General features: G+C 44.0%; 1 protein-coding gene across 1 annotated transcript; it reads right to left on the minus strand.

Moving 5' to 3' along the window:
• Positions 1 to 473: 473 nt before the first annotated feature.
• On the minus strand, positions 474 to 9,529 carry LOC129626004 (trophoblast Kunitz domain protein 1-like). The gene is made up of 6 exons (XM_055545118.1): positions 9,434 to 9,529; positions 7,363 to 7,446; positions 6,181 to 6,240; positions 4,880 to 4,954; positions 1,179 to 1,371; positions 474 to 725 (listed from the first exon to the last, which is right to left on the minus strand). Coding segments are annotated over exons 1-6 (507 nt in total). The 5' UTR covers positions 9,528 to 9,529; the 3' UTR covers positions 474 to 724.
• Positions 9,530 to 23,206: the final 13,677 nt, after the last annotated feature.

The following is a 23,206-nucleotide window of genomic DNA, read 5'->3' on the forward strand; positions in this document are numbered from 1 at the left end:
GGAGGTGCCCACTGTCTGCAGAATAGTGAGAAAGATCAGTATTCCCATGGACCTTATGGGTAAGGTTTATAGTTTCAAGAACAGACTCCACTCCAGTCAGTTTAATTTAGAATATGCATTTATTGAAATGCATTATTGAATTATTTATTAAAAATGCATTATTATTGAAATATAAGCCACAGTATTTGAAGCTATGGAAAGGAAAATTGAAACATCATTGTTGGGTCAAGAAGCTTCTTCATCACAAACCCTTCTCTCATTACTGATTCTGAGAACTGGATGCAAGAAATTCCACCTTGAACACCCACAAAGAGAGCAGTGATGTTAGGGAGGGGGATGAAGCTGAAGATGCAGTGAGGATATGGGTTAAGACAAAAATCCTACATCCAACTGCAGGCTCTATAGTTACTCTGGTCTTGAGGAATGTGCTCCTACATTCCTTTATTTCTTCCTCAAATAATTAGGAACTGTCTACTTGGTGCCAGGAACTGAGCGAAGTGCTAGGAATAAAGGGAAAACATTCTCATGGTGCTGAGAGCCAGCTGGATGAGACAGAATTAGACATGTTGACCAATAGAGTACAGGAAGTAAATAGGTTCTGCTGTGGAGGCTAGGGGAGAGGAGGATTGCGAGAGACTGAACAATTTCAGAAGCAGCCATGGCCCAGCCCTTCAGGGGTCCTCCTCGGGCATCACATTTTCTGGGAACCACTCTTCACATGTCCTCTGCAAAAAGAAAGGAACTTGTTGAGTGCCATCATTGTATGCCCAGACGTGGACACCCATCATTTTGACAGAGGCTAGATTTTACAAAAAGTATGAAACCATAGTCTTCATGACCCAAATGGCCAACAAGAAGGAAGTGTGATTTCCATGCCAAGGTGGGCGCTCAGGAACACTGCAGACCTTCCCTGGAGGGTGGTTGATTCAGTATTCCGATCTAAGATGGAGGAGCATGTGATTAGGCTTAGATTGTCATAAAAGGCATCTCGGTTTGACCTTCTGCCAAGCTGACCCCTGGAGAACTTGCTCAGTGTGTGGTTTCACAGGACTCTGCCACCTCTTCTCCTGGGAAGCATTAAGGAGGAAGACACTGTGCAGGTGACTGGTGTGTGGTCCCCTGAGCTCCACCTCGTTCCCCAGTCCTTCTCCTCCCCTGTGCCCTGCCCCCTGTCTTACCACATGGTCACAGTCACTGGACAGCAGGTCACTATGCAGTCCGATAACGTCTGGAAGTTATTCTTGTTCCCTTCACAGCCGCCATATACAAATGGCTCGCAGTACCCGGTCTTGGAATTGTAGAAGTAGCGGGTCATCTGGTCCTTGCAGGGACCCTTTAATTTAGGCTCCATGCAGAATTCAGGCTTAGAAGCTGCTGGGAAAGGAGGGGCAATGGCTCAGTTATGAGGACAGTCATCACAGCTCATACAAGGACAACTCTCTATCATGCCAGTTTCTTTGGGATAGAGAATGCTAGGCTTGTGGAGGATGGTCAGATGGAAAAGACCATTTGAAAACCTTTCTGTGACATAATTAGGGATGATGCTAAGGGTGACATGATATATTAATCATGTAAATTTCTATATCTCAACATGAAGTATTTTAACAAAAATTGGTACAATGCCTTTGCTTAGCCTCAAAAACTTCTAGGGGCCTTCCCGGGTGGGCCACTGGTTAGGAGTCCGCCTTCCAGTGCAGGTGTCCAGGCTTCAATCCCTTTGTAAGAGAACTAAAGTCTCACATCCTGAGGAACATCTAAGTCAGCAGGCCACAACTACTGAGCCTGTGGCCTGCAACTAACACCAAAAGCACCAAATAAATCCTCAAAAAAAGAAATACACAACTCTATGGCAACAAAAAGAGGCCACAGGTGAAAATCATTCCCTATATGTCAATAGTTACTGGGTCTGGACCTGGGTTTTATAACGTTCTCTGCATTCTGTATATGGTAAAAACGTTCCCCTATGGGGGGAAAAATGTGAAGGAATCATGCTACAATGGAATAGGACATGAAGAAAACATACCAGTGTGTTTACTTCTGATCCCTCAGGAGGACTGTATGAATTGAATATTGAACTATTAGTAAGTTGAAATTGTGATTTTAAGAAGAAATATAGGTATACTTTTTTTTTCTTTGATCCTTTTTCTGACACTGAGTTCCTAAACATCTTGGTGTTTCTAATGTGATGAGAACAATAAAAGTGTCTTTTGGTATGTGAAGTCTGTGATTTTGGAAAGACCCTCATAAACCAGAATGGGTCTTATTGCACAGGAAAGGACTGTCTACAGGGAGGTGGGCACTTTCATTCCCACCCTCCACTGTGGTCTTCTATCCACCATCCCTTTGCCTTCCCTCAAACTTGGGGAAGATATGGGGTTGTCTGTTGGACACTCTGCCATGGCTAAAGATTTAATGCCTCATTACTAGGTAATTAAGCCTCCATAGAAACCTCAACAGAGCAAGACATTCATGTTATTAGAGAGACTTGGGATCCACCCAGGGAAAAACATAGATGACCCTCCATGTGGACCACTGCAGCAGCCTTCTCACTGGCCCTGGGCCTCTGTCTCTGCTCTTTCCCCCCTAGAGGATACTCTGTGCACTGCAGCCTCAGAAATCCTGTTATTATTGAGCCCTATCCCATTGTTCCCAAGACCACTTCTTCAGTGACTCCCCTTTTCTCTGAGAATCAAACTCTGATTCTTATAAAGGCCCACAAAGGCTCCTCACAACCTGCCCCCATGACATCTCTGCCTCATCCCCTTCCACTCCCCTTCCCTCCACCCACTCAGCTCCAGCCAGCTGGGTCCCAGCTGCTGCTCAAACAGACCAGACACATTACTTCTGCAGCCTCTACTCAATGCCTCCTTATCACAAAAGGTTTCTCTGAAACTGTGGAGAAAAAGCACAGCATCCTTTCTACGCACCACTCTCTACTTTCTAAAAACTTTATAACCTACCATAGGATTTCTCCTCTTTGCTATTGTTTGTCTCCCTACTACAAGGCAAGCTATATTGCCGTATTTTTTCACGGCTTTTGGTCCACCTCAAGAACAATGCACTGCAGCAACATAATAACTCCCATTGTCATTCTTTCCACAAGGGCACAGCCATAAAATAGAATGGATATAATTGATTTCCTTTTAGTAAGAAATTACCTTGAAGATGGGGCACATCTACATAATGGTCAATCTCCCTCTAACATTCAGTCTCCTTCCAGGATAGTAAAATTGTATGGGTTATCACTGACCTGAAAACGTCTCTTAAACCAAATAGTTATGGATTTTTGTGGAGATTTTCAATAAATAGCCATATTGTCAGTTAGTGGCCATTGCTGACTAATCTCAATCTCAGAGTTTTCCCTCCTCTGCAGAGGTTCTGGCAAGAAAGTGGTGAAATTTCCAACCTCTAAATGGGTGTTTGAGTGTTTTGGAGGACCAGCCCAGACCTGAAGACTTCCTAGGTTGCTTTCCCTGAGTAGTCTCGTGACTTAACAAAGAAAAGAAATTCCAAGAGTTTCAGGAGGCCTGGGCAATGAAGCAGGAAAAGGATCAAATATGGATCAAATATATGAATAATAAAATAATAGTCAAAAGAGGACAAGTGAAAGGGCCTGGAGACTTTACTCATATTGTCTTAACCTAGATCCCATGAGACAAAGACTATGTTTCTTGTGTTCCTGCAGTTTCCCTGCTCAGTGGTCCTATGTCTTGCTGCTTATTTTAATAATAGAGGAATCATCATTACTTGACATATTAATATTTTTTCTTGACCAAAGGAGGTCAAGGATCATGTTCTTCAGATGAACACACTGGTGGAAAATGGACAAAACTGGTCATAAAATATGAATAGTTATAGATATTCATGACTGATAATCTGTTAAAGAATGAGTATATATTTTTCTGGTATTCAGTTGAGGAAATTGCAGATGACTGGCCCCAGAACACAGAGGATCGGGGTGGAAGAGTCAGAACAAGATACTATCACGTCATAGCCCGTCTGATACAATACCTGATTCTACCAGGAATTCTAAAAATACCATTTACTTGTAAGAGTTTCTGGATGTAGTGTCCTAATTTCATACTTCCCTGTCTGCAAACCTCACCTAAGCTCCCAAATCAGAGCAGAGAGTGAGTTTGGGTTTCCCTTGACACCAAATATGTGGTATCTAGACTAACATCAACCAAGTCCCCAAACAACCTGTGGGTGTCCACCAGTCACTTAATATCTGGTATGAAATCCGTGCCGTTAGTACATTTACCGCCCATTGAGGGATCACAACTGTCCTCACTTTAGTACCAACCATGTGGTCCAAAGTTACTTACGCTTGTAACCAAATGGATAAATTTGGAGATTCCATGACCACATTTCCATGTTCAATAACTGAATGAAACTGATGACCAAAATAAGGAAAACCCTTACTGACTGTTCTCAGATTAATAGACATGAAAATTCACAAACAGTGAAATGGAGGAAGTGTGTAGGACAAAGGAGACTGCAGATTGGCAGAGCCTAACTGCCTTAGTGAGCACAGCATTCTCATGTCATGTATTTGTATTCACCACCCAAAAACTCTCTGAATCCTAATATTTATGCAGGTTTGAGGTTTCAAAGCAAAGAGGAATGAAAGAGCCTCTTGATGAAAGTGAAAGAGGAGAGTGAAAAAGTAATTTCCAGTAGATGGTGATGGACAGGAAGGCCTGGCATGCTGCAGTCTGTGGGGTCACAAACAGTCAGGACTGAGTGACTGAACTAACTGACTGAAATGAAGTTTCAAGAAACAGGTTTATTGATTGAATCATTGGCCATGGGTGATTGATCTCAACCTCAGTGACCTTCCCTCTCCCCAGAAGTGCAGAAAATACAAAACCTTTCTTACCATGTTTGAGTGTTTGTGTTAGGAACTCCTCAACTGTTTGGTTCTCGAGTTGCTTTCCGGAAATCATCACCTGACCTATGAAAGAGAGTAAATTTCAAGAGTTTCAGGAGGCCTGGTCCATGAAACAGGGAAAGGATCAAATATGGACAAGAAAATGACCGTCAAAAAGGACAAGGGAAGGAGCCTGGAGACTTTAGTAAAATTGTCTCAGGCTTGGTCCCACAGCCTACCACACAAGGGCTGTGTTTCTTGCTTTCCCTGCAGTTGCTCTCCTCAGTGGCTCCACATCTTTCAGTTAGTTTTCATAATAGAGAAATAATCGTTATTTGATAAAGAAATAGATTTAATTGTCCAAAACAAGTAGGTAGAGAAAGTATTTTCAGATTAACACATCATGGTGGAAAATGGACAAATCTGGTTATGAAGTCGGAAGAAACTGTTTATATTCATGACTCATCATCAGTTCAAAGACATCATGTAAGAAATTTCCCCTATTCAGATGAGGAAACTACAGATGACTTGCCCTGTGACACAAGTGTGTGGGTGGTGGGATCAGGACAAGACACTGCCATATCACAACCCACTGATACACTATAGATTCTGCTAGGGTCTTGAAAATATAGGCAACTGATAAGAGTTTCTAGATGCAGTGTCCTACTCTCACTACTCAGCTCCCCAAGCCTCATGTGAGCCCTCAAATCACAAGGCAGGGTGAGTCTGGGGTTTTTCCTGACTGCAAAGATATGGTTTCTGCACCAACCCCATCCAATTTCCAATACCCAGTGGGTGCCCCACTGTCAATTGACTTCTGAGACCATATCTGTGGAGTCATTGCCAATGCCACAGGTTGAGGTATCAAGAGTATCCTGACATCAGATGCCAGCCATGTGGTTCAAGTCACTCATACTTCTGACCAAGTAACTAAAAGGGGGAGTTTCCATGGCCCCACCTCAATGCTCAATATCACATCGAACTGGTGACTGAACTCAGGAAAACCTATACTTACTGTCCTCAGAATAATATACAAGAGAAAACTCAGAAACAGTGCAATGGAAGAGCCATGGAGGGCAAAGAAAGAGTGCAGGTGTGGGGAGCGTTCATGCCCCAGAGGACAGCACCCTCACATCACCACCATTGGTCCCCACCCATAAGCTCTCTGAATGCCAGAATTTATGGAGTTTTATTTTTTAACTTTGATTGAGGTTTCCTTCAACAGGGGTATTGATTGAATCTTTGGGCAGTGATGACTGATCTCAACCCCAGTGCCCTCCCTTCTCCCTACAGGTGAAGGAGTTGCAAACCTTGAATTCCATTACTGATTATGTCAGCCAATCCTTTTAGTCCATGAAATATCTTGGTACCTATAAAAGACAAAAATTCCAAAATTTTCAGGACTCTTGGACCATGAACCAGAAAAAGGATCAAATATGGATAATAAAATGATAGTCAAACATGGACAAGGGAAAAGGCCTGGATACTCTGATCATTTTTCCCAGATTGTTCTGATTAATTTTTATAAGAGAGAAATAATCATTACTTGGCACATACTTATTCTTTCTGGCCCCAAGCAAGTAGGTAGAGAAATTATTTCAAATGAACATATTCACAGGAAAATAACTAAAATTGGCCATGAATGTGAATAAACTCTTTATATTTATGATCAGTAATATGTTCAAAGAATCCATGTAGCAGGTATCTGCGGTTCAGATGAGGAAGTTCTAGACAACGTGCCCCAGGACACACAGCATGTTTGTGGCAGGTCAGGACAAGATATGGTCATGTCACAACCCATTTGATATACTATCCTATTCTGCCAGGAACTCTGAAAGTACTGATAACTGCTGAGAGCTTCTGGTTGCAGTGTCCCACTTGCATTACTCCCCTGTCCCCAGGACTCACTTGAGATCCCAAAGCACATAGAGTGTGAGTTTGGGTTTCCCTGACACCAAATACGTGGTGTCAACATCCAATTCCCCAAACACCCACTGAGTGTCTGCAAGTCAATTTTATTCCGATACAAAATCCAGGCAGTTAGTATAGATTCTGCATGTTGAGGGCTCAAAACTCTCCTCAATTCAGATGACAGTGAAGTAGTTGTGATTTGACAAAGTAGCTAAAACTTGGAAGTAACATTACAGCACTCCATGTTCAATAACTCAATAAATCTGACGACCAAACTCAGGAAGACCACTCACATATGGATCTCACATTATTATTAAGAATAAATCTAACTGCAGCAAAAATGAGTGAGACATGCAGGGCAAAGTAGAAGTGGAGTTGTGAGGAGCCTTCATGTCCTAGAAAACACTGGACCCTCACATCACTGTCATGTGATACCACCCCAAAAGCTCCCTGATTGCCCATATTTGTGGATTTCCATTGAGGTTTCACTAAACAGGCATACTGATTGAATTGTTGGCCAGTGGTGATTGTTCTCAATCCCAGTGCCCTCTCCTCTCCCCAGAGGTGGAAAAAGTTCAGACCTTTAACCACACCATCGATGACATGTGAAATCACATCTATTATTGAACGCTTCTCAGGTCCCCTTCTATGGCTTGTCTCCAGACCTATGAAAGACAGCAGATTCCAGGAGTTTCAGGAGGCTGGGCTCATGCACCATGACAAGGTTCAAATATGCATAATAAAGTAATAGTCAACAGTGGACAAGGAGGGGACAATATGGATAATAAAATAATAGTCAAAAGAGGACAAAGGAAAGGGCCTGGAGACTTTTCTAATATTGTATCAGCCTTGGTCCCAGGGGCAAACCCATGCTGTGCTCTGTGTGTTTCTTGTTTTCTCTGCAGCGGATCTGCTCACTCATTCCAGGTTTTTCTGGTTATATTCATAATAGAGGAATGATTGCTATTTGACACATATACTTTCCACCCAGAGCAAGTAGGTAGAGAAATCGTTTTCACATGAACACATCTGGGTGAAAAATGCACAAAATTCACCATGAAATATTATTCAACTATTAATATTCATGATGGGTTTCTGTTCAAAAACCTATGTAACATGTATCCCCTGTTCCAATGAGAAAATAGCTGATGACTTGCCCTAGGACATGTAGCTATCTGGGTCAGGACAGGACACTGTCACATTACAACCCATTTGATACACTACCTGATTCTGCCAGGAACTCTGAAAATACAGATAACTGAGAACAGTTTCTGGGTGCAGGGTCCTACTTTCATGAATCCCCCCTTTGGAGCATCACGTGAGCCCCAAATCACAGAGGAGAGTGAGTCTGGGTTTCACTGTGACAACAAATATGTGGTACTTTAAGAGCAACCGAGTCCCCAAACACCCATTGGGTGTCTAGCAAGTCAATTTACTTCTGATTTGAAATCTGTGAGTTAGTGCAGACTGCAGGTTGAGGACCCAAGACCGTCCTCAACTCAGCTGCCAGCCCTGAGGTTCCGAGTCACTCATGCTTGTGATCAAATGGTGAAAATTGGGATGTCCATGACCCCACCTTCAAAATCAACAGCTCAATAGAATCAGTGGCTGAACTTAGGAAAAACACTTGCTTACACTTCCCAGATAACTATACAAAATGTAACTCAAGGCAGTAAAAAGGAAGAGATGTGTATGCAATGGGGGAGGAGCTGTGCCCAGCCTCTGTGCCCTAGTGAGCATAGCACCCTCACATCAGCTGCCTGTATTCAAAAACACACAAGTTCTCTGAGCCCAGTTTTATGTATTTCTTCCTAGGGTTCACTAAACAAACATGTTGGTTGGATCATCAGCCACAGGTGATTGATCTCATTCTCAGGTCCCTCCCCTCTCCACAGAGGTGCTGGAATGAGACATGGTGAAAATTGGAACCGTGAAATGGATGTTTGAAGTTTTTTGGAGACCAGCCCCATCCTAAGGTACCTTGAGTCTCCTCTTGTGACTCATCTTATAACCTATATAGTCAGTAAATTCCAAGTTTTAGGAGGCCTGAGCTATTAACCAAAGCAAGAATCAAATATGCAGCTTTTTGTTACTACACTACAGCAAGGTTCATGGACAAGGCAGGGACCAGGAATAGAATCTCAGAAATGGGCCCTGATATGGTAGAGTTAGATAGATATATATTTAATATGAAATTTTAAAGATATCCTCATGAGTGTCATGATGTCAGCTGAGTTAAAAGTTTCCAACGTAAGACTTCCCTGGTGGTCTGTAAGATAAGAATCCACATGCTAATGCGGGGACATGGGCTCTATCCCTGGTTGGGAAGATCCACATGCCTTGGGCTAACTAAGCAGATGATCTGCAACTACTGAAACCAGATGCCTAGAGTCCCTGCTCTGCAACAGGAGAAGCTACCCCAATGAGAAGACCACACATCACAACCAGAGAGTAGCCCTGGTAACTAGGGAATATCCTGGCATAGTCAGGAAGACCAATGCTGCCAAAACTGAACAAACAACATCCTGCCCAAAGTGACAGGAGAAATTCAGAGAAGACTGGTAGCAGTGTGGTCAAAACTGGCCCCCAGCCCTTCCATGAACTTCCATCATTTCCCTCCAGTCTGTACAGGAGAGGTGAGCCTGGACCTACCTTGGTCCTGGGTATGGTGTTCATACACCGGGGTGCTGTCCACCAGGATAACCAGGAGGAAGAGAAGGGCTGCGGAGAGGCAGAGCCGGTTCATCTTGGTGGTGGCCTTGCAGGATGGCTCCTGAGGATGCTGGGGATGGACAGACTGAGCTTTTAATATCCTGGTTGAGGGGTGGGATCAGAGGATGAGGAAGGGAGTGAGTCAGGGGAGGAGCTGGGTCAGTCCTGTTTATTGCGAAATCTCCCTCCTAACCATGCCTTCTGTCTGCAGGGGCCAAGTCTGAGAACTAGTCTAAGAACAGTAGTTATCAGGCTTGATGATGCCTGTGGGTCTAATGTAAGCACAGATTGTGATCAGACAGATGGTGTTTGTCCAATATGCACATTCAGAGACATCTGAGAACCTAGACAAGTGTGTGGCACATGATAGATGGCCAGTGAGGGGATGAGAGTGGATCAAAGGACATATCGGTGAATAGCAGTGTGTTAGCCCAGGTCCTTCTTTTCAGCCTTGTGCTACTTTCATCACATCTGGGCCTCAATGCCCTGACCCCCCTCACCTACCTCAGATGACAGGGGTGACACAGGACAGCTTCCTGCAACCATTGCCACAGCTTCTCCACTGGATGGACACTTGCTCTTTTTCAGGCATTGGTCCAGGCAGGAACTGAGCTGAGAAGGTTAGGCCATCCTGGCGTATAACCCTCTTTATGCATTGAAAAACGAGTAAGGGGAGGGGGCCGAAGGAGAGCAGGGAACTGAATACATCTCCACTACTACATGAGCAGTTGTTGTCCCTCTCCTGGTGTTGCAAGCAGAACTGCTGCCTGCATGAGTGGACTTCAGGGAACCTTGGAAGACTGCCTGTAGCCATCTTCTTCCTTCTGCTCTCCATCATTGTTGATAGGGCCATAGGACCTCAGTTAGGGTACCAGCTCTGTGTATTCCTAACTTTCTGTCTGATGATTTAAATCTCCCAGAACCTCATGTATTCAGGTTTCATATGAAATCTGTGTTTTCCACATCATGCGGCTACCGTGGTAGCAATGGAGGCAACTGGTATGTATTCCTTCTCTAGAGAAGTCAAAGTCCTTTGCGGTAGTAATAATAGCAATAATGAGTAATCACATCAAGTAAAACTTAAATTCCTCATTTTGGCAGGCATTATCCTAAGCATAACACATAAAACTCATCAAATCCTCAAAAATCTTTAAAGAAAGGGGAGAAACTGTTGATATTTCCTCATGTGACTGGGGAGGTACCTGAGATAACAAGAAATAAAGTAATTTGCCTAGGTCATAGCTTGTAGAGAGGGGATTAGGACCCGGGGATCCGACTTCAGAGTTTGTGCATATGCACTCTGCTGCATTGCAAGCTGTAAAGTCAAGTGCACGCATCAAGGATGACCCACCCACAGTCCCTTCGCTCATCCTTGTGTGTTTACTTGCAGTTAAAACCATGTAGCACACTTGAGAAGGGCAGGAGGTCTTAATACGGAGTTACCCCAGGACAGAGGGACATGAGTAGAAAGTTACACACAAAATAGCCATTGTAAGGGGAGGGTCTGCTCTCTCCTGAGATATTTCACATGAATGATTTCATTTAGCCTCAGATGAATCCAACAACATCTGGAACCTTATCCCGTTGTGTCAAGGAGAAAGCCGAGACTCAGAGAGGTAAAGCCATTTGCTCAGGACACACAACCTGCAGATGGTACAAGTCATTAATAGACTTTAGTTCAAGAGGCCCCCTGGCCCTTTGCCTATTCCTGCTCAATCTGTCTATCTGAGACCAGGGAGCAGCAGAGACTCCCTCTAAAAACACAAACTCCTCTTATCTCCCCCTTTCTCTCTCATCTGTCTTCTTTCTCAACCAATGTCTTCTTGACCTGTCCTCACTTTTGCCCAGTTTACAGCAACTCCCCACCTGGGTCCCCTGAAACAGATGCTTCCTTATGGGCTGATCCTCTCTCCACATCCCCCCTCCCTGTGTCATGTATAACTGAGATCTCTGATTAGGAAGCTTCCCCCTTCCTGGGGGCATCTTCAGAGAAATCACAAGACAGGAAAATCACAGGGTTTATATCTAGATAAACCAGAGAACACAAAACTCTGAAATCACATCATATCTCTTCTTCTCATGCTCTGTTTCTCCCTCTAAAAAATGAGAAATTTGAATTACATACTATCTAATGCCACATCCTAAAAGGATGGAATGTATCCGGGGCATGTAGAAGATGTTTAGAATTTTCTGAGGCTTTGTCCAGTGAGCATCATTCACATTCAAAGCATGAGGGGTCAATTTCAGGCTAATTGATAAAACAGCATCTGGCTTTTTGGAAATAAGTAGTTTACTTTCTTAAAATGGTGTTGTGAATACTATTTTGTTAGAATTATTTTCAGGCTTAAAAAGGAAAAAACACAAAGCAGAGATTGCAAATCTCACTAGCATCCAAGTATTATTAACCCACACAGCACCATTTACAATTTCAAATCATTTCTAAAATTTAGCAGTTGGAGATTTTATAGAAAATGAACAGCTCACATTGTTGGAAAAACTAAACAATCTGACAACATAGTCTGCCCATTTAACAAGAACCCTCTTCTGTCCATGGGATTTTCCAGGCAAGAATACTGGAGTGGACACACATTCCCTTCTCCAGGTGATCTTCCCAATGCTGGGATCAAACTCAGGTTGTCTGCATTGCAGGCAGATTCTCTACCATCTGAGCCACCAGGAAGCAGTGAGTCTCAACTCTAAGTGAGCTTCAGAATCCATTAGACATTTGTTTAAACACAGATCCAAGACCTCCTCTATCTGAGGCTTGATTTGGTAAGACATGTTTGGGACATGAGTCTGCATCTGTCAGGTTTCCAGGACTGAGGTGCTACTCAAGGGATCACGTTCGGAAAGCCGTGAACTAAGCTAAGGAAAGCTGATCTCTTCTCAGGAGGGGAGCATTCTCTCCAGTTTCCATAATCCCTGTCATTCCTTGTTGTCTGTCCTGCCTCCACCCCCACGCCAAATATCTCCAGCCATAATACTCACCTGCTCCAGGGGCATTTAACATTGTGACCTATAAGATGGGCTCACAGTAAGTGTTCAGGAAAAGGTGTTAGTTTATTTTTAGCCACTAAGTCATGTCCAGGATCACTGTAGGTCTAGGACAGTCCTCCCTGATCTTTACATTTTATTCCTTGCTTTGCAGTTGACAAATACAAATGTCTTCAAGAACCCAGACCCGGCCTTGTAGAAGTATCTGATTAGTTTGGCCTTGCAAGGACCCATAGAGAATAGCAGTCAGAAGTCAGGTCACAGGGCTGCAGAGATGGGAGGTTCTTGGTCAAATAGGAAGGTGATCCTCAGTTTGGTCTACCAGGTGAACAATGGAAACCACCACTTTGTTTGCAATAGAGATGGTAGGGGTGCAGGGGGGTGAATGTGAAAAGGCCCTTTGATATCCTTCTGTCCAGGGCATTATTACCAATGTCACTAGGTGTCACAGTGTCAAGATAATATCAGAAATAATTACATATTGTTACTGAATATCTATAGATTTATTGGCATTATGCTACTGATTAACTCCAAAAGAACAAAAAGGGAGGATACTTCTTATGAATATTCTCCATATGTTGAGAATGATCAGAGCTGGACAATGGCCTGTGAGTTTATAGTACTATTTAGTACTATTTTCTGTATATATGTGTGGTAGAAATATTTCACCATTGGAAAAGAAAGTCTGACATTGGATATCAACAGTAGAGCATATGGAACACTGCTCAGTGTTATATGGCAGCCTGGATGGGACCAGAGTTTGGGGGAGAATGAATACATTTATATATGTGGCTGAGTTGTTTTGCTGGCCACCCAAACTCCAGCCCCAGCTCATCCAGGGTATTCGAAGGGGAGACGGCATAGGCGAGGGTCAGGAAACAACTGCTTAATTAAACTTTAATTAAGGATATAAAGAGTAATAGAATAAGGATAGCTCAGTGAGGAAATTCAGTGGAGAAAAGAGGCTGAAATAAGGATAGCTCAGTGAGGAAATTCAGTGGAGAAAAGAGGCTGAATAATTCAGCCAGAAGGTGAGAGAAAGAATGACATGGGGAGACCAAGTTTTGGTGGACAAGGCCCGCACTTTATTTTCCAAAGTAGTTTTTATACCTTAAGTTATGCATAGAGGATAATGGGGGAAGGGGTAGAGTCATGCAGCAAGCCAGACTTTCTTCCTGCAAACTTATCATATGCAAAAGCTTAGGTGATTTGCATCATCTTCTGGCCCGGTGGCCTGTTAACATTTTAAGACCCTTTCTTCAGAAAGCTTATTTTTCTCTAAAGGTGATTGGTCAGGAGCCACCCTCCAAAAGCATTAGATAAAGTTGCATTCCTACAGAGCAAAGGTGTGGTAGGCTATAACAAGAAAAAGAATTAACTCAAGGGTCCCAGGTTACAAACATTAAAGCTACTACTTACACCAATTATATTAATCAATACACTGCCAGGGACACAGCAGGTAAGGGATATGGAAACTTAGCAGCAAACATTGGCCCAACAAGCGAAAAACCCTTCACCAATACAATTTCTAATCAATCTTTTAACTACTCAAAGGAATCTGTGTTTAGGCAGTTTAGAACATCTCCTGCCTCTCACAGTTGGGAGGCTCTGAACAATCACATGTGGCCGGAAAAACCTATTCAGGCAGGCTACAGGATTTCCAAAGGAGTTTGTAGGTTAAACACTGTCACACCCAGGAATTATTAACTGGAGCTGTAAGCTAATTCTTTTTTCAGAGAGAGGTAGTGGGGGACAGCCCCCCATAAAGTCAGAGGTGTAGGTGAAAGCACAAAGCAGAAAGTAGTCAGGCTCTGGTTTGGGGGTAGATGCTCGAGAATTTCCAGGGGGACTCCTGAGGCTCGATCCCGCCTTTGCGTATGCCGAGCCTCCTTCCTCATGACCTTTGTCATGGGCGGAGTTCCTCACGCTGGCTCCCGGCAGTGATAGAATTCCTGTTGAGCTATTCCAGATCCTGAAAGATGATGCTGTGGAAAGTGCTGCACTCAATATGCAATATGCACTCAATATGCAATATGCCGGCTCCCGGCAACAATATTGTTAATCAATTATGTTGTTAGTCACTCTGTCATGTCCGACTCCTTGCGACCCCATGTACTGCAGCCTACTAGGCTCCTCTGTTCATGGAATTCTCCAGGCAAGAATACTGGAGTGGGTTGCCATTTCCTTCTCCAGTCATAACTGTTAATCCTTTCAAAAAACTCATGTAACCTGGCCAATTGTTCACGTGAGGACACTGCAAAATGACTTGCCCCAGGACACAAAGCGTTTGAGTGTTAGGATTAGGACAAGTCCCAACCCATTTAATCAAGAAACATTTTCTCCAGGAATTCTGCAACTACAGAGAACTGGGAAGGGGTTCTGAGTGGTCTGTTCAACATAGTCTCTTTCCCTGTCCCTGAGCCTCACCCCAGACACAAATGGTAGAAAAGAGTGAGTCTGCATTTTGTCCCTGACACCAAACATATGGATCTCTGCCAGTAGCACCAGTTCCCCACACCCACTGGGCATCCAAGAGTCAATTGACTTCTGACACTAAATCCACAGAGGCGGCCCAGACATCACAAGATGAGGGCTCCATTCCTGAGGATGGCCCACACTCTCAAGTGTTGATCACAATTTCCACTGTCACTTTACATGTGTGACCGACTGGCTATAAATTCGCAGGTTCCATGATCCACCTCCCATGTTCAATAACTTATTAGAAATATTCAGAGAACTCAGGAAAGCCATTTACTTACCGTCCCCAGGTATTATAAAACATTAAAACTCAGGAACAGCCTAATGGAGGAGAAGCATCGGGTAAATGGGGAGTTGGGGGTGAAAGCCTCAAGACCTCTCAGGACTCTCCCCCTTCTCAATCCCTTGATGGTATCACCTTCCCTGAGGCTCTCTGAACCCAGCATTCATGGGTTTTAATTGAGGGTGGAGGCAGGCAAGTTGATAGAATCATTGGCCACTTGTGATAAAACTCAGTATCAGTACTCTGTATGGTCCTCAGAGGGACTGAGGGGTGATAGTTTTAACCCTATAATCAGCTGATGGAAAATTCTGGAGTCCAGTCCCATCCAGACTCTATCTCAGGTCCCATCCTTCACTCACCTCATGATTTGTAAAAATACATAAAGTTCCAAGACTTTCAGGTTGCCTGGAGCATGAACAGAGACAGGGATAAAACATGGATCTTCTTATGACACTACAGTAAGATCAGGGGCAAGGCAGTGACCAAGAATAGTGTATCAGTTATGAGGTCCTTGATCTGGTAGAGTCAGGTCAGGCACTGATTTTTCATAATTGAACACATAACATGACCTTCTGAGAGTCAAGAAATGTCCCTGGAGTGAAAACTGCCCAATTTACCAGAAGAAATCCAGAGAGGGTTTGCTGCAGCCACTTGCAACCCCCTACTCTCTCCCTCCAACCCTGGTCTCACCACCTATGGTTTTGGGATCAGAGGACCTCAGTTTGTATCCCAGTTCTGCCTTTTCCTAACTGTGTGATCTGTGGCCTGAAATTTCCCTCGTCTTCATTTGTTACATGAGATCATGCTACTGACATCCTGAGCTGTTTTCAAAGCAGTGTCTATGGCCTCCATAGACATATATTCTTTTCCTGGCAAAGCCAAAGTCCTTTGAGATGATAATAATAATGCAATGATGATAGCTAACACTTAACTCTTTTGACCAGAGAGTCAAATAATGGCATGGTGGGGTGGAGAAAGGCCTGGACCTGGGTGAGGTCACTCACTGAAGTAAGAAGAGGGCTTTCGGTTACCTCTGAGGAAGAAGGAGACATATTTGGAGGAGAGCCTGTGACTTCACTCCGGCACTCGAGGAATTTCCTGATGCTGAACTTCTTTTAAAGAAGCTGAAACTACAACATCCAGTCCTATCTATTCCTTGTATTTTCTACCATTGACAGCACATTTAAAGAGCAGTTGGAGCCGAGGAAACTAAAACTCTATGTGCTTCTCAACAATTTGCCTTGTTCTATGGTGTTCAAAGCATGTTAGGTTTCTTAAAAGGAAACAAAGCTGGGGATTTCTTAATGCAAACACCGTCACCCTCTTTTATAAAGAATGAATCTGTGTTTCTGAGAGTTGAAATGTCTTGCCCAAGTCTACACAGCAGCATAGTGACTTACTTAAGACAATCTCTTTTCTTTAATACCAAGTCATTATCCCATTGTTGTTGTTCAGTCCCTAAGTCCTGTCTGACTCTTTTGTGACCCCATGGATAGTAGCCCTCTAGGCTCCTCTGCCCATGGGATTTCCCAGGCAAGAAGACTGGAGTGGATTGGGATTTCCTTCTACAGGGATCTTCCCAAACTAAGTATCTACCCTGTTCTCCTGCACTGGAAGGAGAACTTTTATCGCTGAGCCACAAGGGATGCCCTCAGGAATAGTTTGTTGTTGTTCAGTCGCTAAGTCGTGTCCCACTCTTTGGGACCCCATGGAGTGTAGATCCCAGTCTTCCCTGTCCTTCACTATTTCTCAGAATCTGCACAAACTTATGTTCATTGAGTCTATGATGTCACCCAACCATCTCATCCTCTGTCATCCCCATCTCCTCCTGCTCTCAATCTTTCCCAGCATTAGCGTCTTTTCCAATGAGTCAGCTCTTTGCATCAGGTCACCAAAGTATCGGAGCTTCCAATTCAGCCTCAGTCTTTCCAATGAGTATTTACCGTTGATTTTCTGTGGAATGACTGATCTGGTGTCTTTGTCAACCACAAGACTCTCAAGTGTCTTCTCCAGCACCACAATTTGAAAACATCAATTTTGGGGGACTCAGTCTCCTTTATGGTCCAACTCTCATGTGCCTACATGACTACTGCTTAAAACCATAGCTCTGACTATATGGACTTTATATATTTTTATGATAGTTTGTTTACAGTGGTTTCCTTACACTAAGAAAGATGCCTTCTGGGACAAAAAAGCATTAAAAAAAAAAAAGTCGCTCAGTCGTGTCTGACTCTTTGCGACCCCATGGACTGTAGCCCACCAGGCTCCTCTGTCCATGGAATTCTCCAGGCAAGAATACTGGAGTGGGTTGCCATTTCCTTCTGCTGCTGCTGCTGCTGCTAAGTCGCTTCAGTCATGTCCAACTCTGTGCAACCCCATAGATGGCAGCCCACCAGGCGCCACTGTCCCTGGGATTCTCCAGGCAAGAACACTGGAGTGGGTTGCTTTTTACTTCTCCAATGCATGAAAGTGAAAAGTGAAAGTGAAGTTGCTCAGTCGTGTCCAACCTTTGTGACCCCATGGACTGCAGCCTACCAGGCTCCTGTGTCCATGGGATTTTCCAGGCAAGAGTACCAGAGTGGGTTGCCATTGCCTTCTAGTATTTGTTAAATATTTTTTAGTAAATGAATCTCCCATTTCATTCTCATGCGAAGTGCACAGTTATTGAATAGACTGGATATAATAAAATCCTTGTTAATCTATTTGATAATGAGGCCTGTCTATATATTTTTGAGTGTCCCCTAACATCCTGTATCCTGACAGGATAATGAAATAATTCTTTAACAGGACAACAAAATGAACACCTTCACTTGACTAATATTGTACCATCTGGATTGAACAGCCTGCTGTCTTGAACAAACTCCCGGAAGTACTCCATTTCCTGCTCTTCCTACAGTTCTTTCTGGAGGGAAGAGATCAGCTGTCCCTCAACATTCTGATTAATTTCATAACAGAGAAATGATCATATTTGACAAAATTTTTAGAGGGTTGGTGAGGAAATGTAGGTAGAGGAGTCTTTTGGACTAAACAATGTGGTACAAAATGGACACTTTTGACAAAAAATGTGCAAAATTTTATAGTAATGATTGGTAATCCTTTCAAAAAGCTCGTGTAACCTAGTCTCTGTGTAAGGAAAATACAAATGACTTGCCCCAGGACACACAGCATATGGGTGGTGGGATCAGGACAAGATGCCATCCTGTTACAACCCATTTAATCAAGTACCTGATTCCACCAGATATTCTGAAAATGCAGAGAACTAGGGTGGGGTGCTGAGTGCTTGGCCCCACATAGTATAGTTCCAGGGCCCTGACCCACACTCCAGAGACAAATGGTAGACAAGAGTGAGTCTGGGTTTTTTCCCTGACTCGAAATATGTGAGGTCTCTTCCAACAGCAACCAGTTCCCCAATATCCACTGAAATATCAGGAGCCAATTCATTCTGACTCTAAATCCATAGAGGTGACCCAGACCACAGACACTGGGTGCTTGGTCCTTAGGTCAGCCCACACTTCAAGTGTCCAACACAAGTCCTTCTGTCCCTTACACCTGGGATCAACTGGCTATCAACTCAGAGGTGTCATGACAAACTCCCACATTCAGAAACTTATTGGAACCACTCACAGAGCTCAGGAAAGCCCTTTACTTACTGTCCTCAATTATTTTAAAGCCAAAAAAAACCCCAGGGACAGAGAAATTGTAGGGCAAATGGATAGTTAGGGCTGCTGAGCTTCCAAACTCTCTTAGGACTCTCTTCCCCTCACAATCTCTTGATGCCTCATGTCCCCTGAGGCTCTCTGAACCAAGTATTTATGGGTTTTAATTGAAGATTGGAGGTAGGAAACTTGATAGAATCATTGCCCATTGATTCTAAACTGAACTCTGTATCAGTGGTCTCTCCTCTCCCCAGAGGGACGGAGAGTTGATAGTTCTAACCCTCTAAGCACCTGAAGGTATGTTCTGGAGTCCAGTCCCATCCAGACGCTGTCTAGGTTTCTATCCTAGACTTATCTCATGACTTACAGATAGACAGTAATTTCCAAGAGTCTCAGGAAGCCTGGGCATGAACGAGGACAGAAAACAAATGTGGATCTTGTGATTACACTACACTGATGTGTACACAGAAGGTTGTGTCCAGGAAGGAAGAGTTTCCGTGATGGGGTCCCTCATCTGCTAGAGTTAGTTGGGATACTTTTGATTCAAAGCTGAACACATAGTAATACCTTCTGAGAGTCAAAAATTGTTCATGGAGTTAAAGTGCCCTCTTCCCAGAAGAAATCCAGAGATGGTTGGCAGCACTCACCTCACCCATGCAACCCAACCCCTTCCATGGACTCCCCTCATCCCCCACCTCCAGAGAGGAGAGATGAGCCTGGGCTTGCCCTGGGCCTTGTTGCTAGTTTCACACCCTGGTATACCAGCCACAAGGGTGCCAAGGAGGGCGAGAAAGGTTGCCAAAAAGCAGAGCTGGCTTATCTTCATGCCCTTGTAGGTGGACTCCTGAGGAAAGATGACAGCTGACTGAGCTTCTCACACCCCAGTTCAGTGACTGGAAGAGAGACAAGGAGAGGAGTGAGGAAGAGAAGGGTCTGGGGTCAGTATTGTATAGTGTGTACTCCCCTCACTATCCATGGTCTTGCTTCAGCCTGATGGGGATAAATGCCCAGTATAAGTGCTTCTTAAACTTGACTTTGCTTGTAAGCCTCATGGAAACATGTTTTGTAGTTGTACAGGTGGAACTTAGTCAAATATGGTGACTCATGGAGGTTCCTAGCACCTAGAGCAGTGCATGGCAAGTGATGGACAATCAGTGAGTGGATGAGAGCAAATCACAGGATGAATAAGTGAACAGCAGTGTATGAGCTCAGGTCCTCCTTTTCAGCCTCCTGTAGGGGTCATCACATCTGGGCATCAATTGCCACCACCCCCCTGCCCCAACACCCTCACCTAGCTCAGAAGACCAGTGTGACACAGACACATTCCCCCAACCATTGCCATAGCTTCTCTACTGGATGGAGACCTCTCTTTACCTTGCTCTTCCCTGAAGGAACTTACCTAGGAAAGTGATGTCCTCCTGGGGCAGAAACCCTGTTTTCTGTTTCAAATAAGAAGTAAGGGAAGGGGGCAGAGAGTAAGGAGGGAGCTTAACATGTCTCCACAGCCTGACCACCTGCCGTCCTTCACCTGGTTTCACAAACAGGAGAGATGCCTGCCTGAGTAGACTTCAGGGGACCTTAGAAGATTGTACACAACCACCCACTTCCTCCTCCTCTCTCCTCCAAGGGTCTTCTGGTCACATGACCTCATGTTTATGACCAGCTCTGCCTTTTACCATCTTTGTGTCTGCAGATGGAAACCTCCCAGAGTCCTCCTATCTTCGGGTGTCAGATGAGGCCAGCACTGCCCATATCACGGGTTGCTATGGAAGCAACGGACACAGCAGATATATGTTCCTTCTCCCCAAGAAGTCAGAGTCCTTTGTAGTATTAATAATAATAGTATGAGCAATCGCAACAGCTAAAATGTAAATTCTTTTATATGTCAGTCATTATCCAACCACTTGACATATAATTACAGATTTAATTCTCAAAAACCTAAAATTAGTGGAATCAGTTCAGTTCAGTTCAATTCAGTCACTCAGTCATGTCCGACTCTTTGCGACACCATGAATTGCAGCATGCCAGGCCTCCCTGTCTATCACCAACTCCCGGAGTTCACTCAAACTCACGTCCATCGAGTCAGTGATGCCATCCAGCCATCTCATCCCCTGTCGTCCCCTTTTCCTCCTGCCCCCAATCCCTCCCAGCATCAGAGTCTTTTCCAATGAGTCAACTCTTCGCATGAGGTGGCCAAAGTACTGGAGTTTCAGCTTTAGCATCATTCCTTCCAAAGAACACCCAGGACTGATCTCCTTTAGGATGGACTGGTTGGATCTCCTTGCAGTCCAAGGGACTCTCAAGAGTCTTCTCCAACACCACAGTTCAAAAGCATCAATTCTTCGGCGCTCAGCCTTCTTCACAGTCCAACTGTCACATCCATACATGACCACAGGAAAAACCATAGCCTTGACTAGACGGACCTTTGTTGGCAAAATAATGTCTCTGATTTTGAATATGCTATCTAGGTTGGTCATAACTTTCCTTTCAAGGAGTAAGCATCTTTTAATTTCATGGCTGCAGTCACCATCTGGAGTGATTTTGGAATAGGAAGCATTAATAATTCCTCATGTTACAGAGGAGGAACCTGTGCTACCCAAAAGAAAGTAAGTTGGTTACAGTCATCAAGTGGAGAAAAAGGTTTTGAACCCAGGGATCTGGCTGCAGAGTTTGTGTACATGCACTCTGCTGCATTGATAGCTGTTATCTATTCACTTTTGAGTTGTTACTGAAGAAATTTAAACCCTCCATTAAAAACAGTAACAACAACCAACCTGCATTTCATGGGAATCTAACAAATATATGTAAGGTTATTTTCATCATAAAGATCTCATCAACTTTGCCCCCAAAGCAGCTACTTGACTTGTTTGGTGTTTTCCATTTTCATATAAATTTTATATATACAGCTAGTGTACCCAAGGACACCAGTAAAAGCAGTTAGATAAGTGTACCCAAGGAAAGATGAAAGGTACATGAGAATTTATATCCTGTTTTAAATGTGTCTAGTGTGTATATTTCTTGTCTCCAGACAAGTTCATGTTTGTTCTTTTACTTATCCTCTAGTGAAGTTGTAGACTGTTAGGCCAATTTTATAAATAAAATTGTCACTTGTTAGGTCAGCAGCCGGAGAAGGCAATGGCAACCCACTCCAGTACTCTTGCCTGGAAACTCCCATGGACGAAGGGGCCTGGTAGGCTGCAGTCCATGGGGTCGCTAGGAGTTGGACACGACTGAGCGACTTCACTTTCACTTTCACATAGGGGAAATGTGAGGGGTGACACACCCACAGTCCCTTCACTCACTCCTGTATATTCACTCCCAAGTGAAATCATGTAGCACTAGCCTCCCTACAACTCAACTACACTCAGAAAAGCACTTCCATTCACAAACATATACATGCACACACAACACAGAGACACAAAGTGTGCTCCACTCCAGGTCAAGGAGAAGGGAACTGGGTTCCATGCCCAGAAGCCCCAGGTGCAAGTCCAGCCAAATGTCAAGCAGGCACAGAGCTGGGTGATGAGCTGAAGAAGACATGAGGGGCTGCCTTCCGGGCATAGACACCCTTTCCCTTGAGAAGTGCAGGATCTCTCAGTACTGAGCTTCCCCAGGACAGAAGGACATCAGTAGCCTGTAATTCACATCGCAAGGCACTGTGAGTGTCTACTCTCTCCTGAGACATTCCACATGTGCCACTTTATTTAGCCTCATGTCACTGTTACAAAATCTGAGATTCTCATCCCATTGTGTCAAGGAGAAAACAGAGTCTCAGAAGTAAAACCACTTGCTCAGGAAACACAACTTGCAGATGGTAGAATGAGGATTCTAGTTCGGGAGGCTTTCTGGCCCTGCCCCTATTTCTGCCTCAATCTATCCACCTGAGGCCAGGGAGCAACAGAGACTCCCCCTAATAGCAGAAACTCCTCTTTTCTTTGCCCCCCCCCCCCAATTCTGTCTGTCTTTTTCTTCCCATGTCCTCATCTCCTTGTTCTACTCTAGTCCAAGTCAGAGGCTATCTGATGGGCCAGTTCTCCCTCCAGCTCCCCTGTCCCTGCTCATGCGTAAGGGTGGGCTCTAAATCCCTTGCAGCCTATACACTTACAATGAAAAATCAGGAAGATAATTTAAGGAAATAATCCCATTCACCATGGCAACAAAAAGAATAAAACACTTAGGAATAAATTTACCTAAAGAAGAAAAAGACCTGTATAGAGAAAACTACAAAACATTGATGAAAGAAATCCTAGATGACACAAATAGATGGAGATATATACCACGTTCTTGGATTGGAAGAATCAA

This window comes from Bubalus kerabau, chromosome 13, assembly GCF_029407905.1.
Source record: "Bubalus kerabau isolate K-KA32 ecotype Philippines breed swamp buffalo chromosome 13, PCC_UOA_SB_1v2, whole genome shotgun sequence".
Classification (NCBI taxonomy): domain Eukaryota; kingdom Metazoa; phylum Chordata; class Mammalia; order Artiodactyla; family Bovidae; genus Bubalus; species Bubalus kerabau.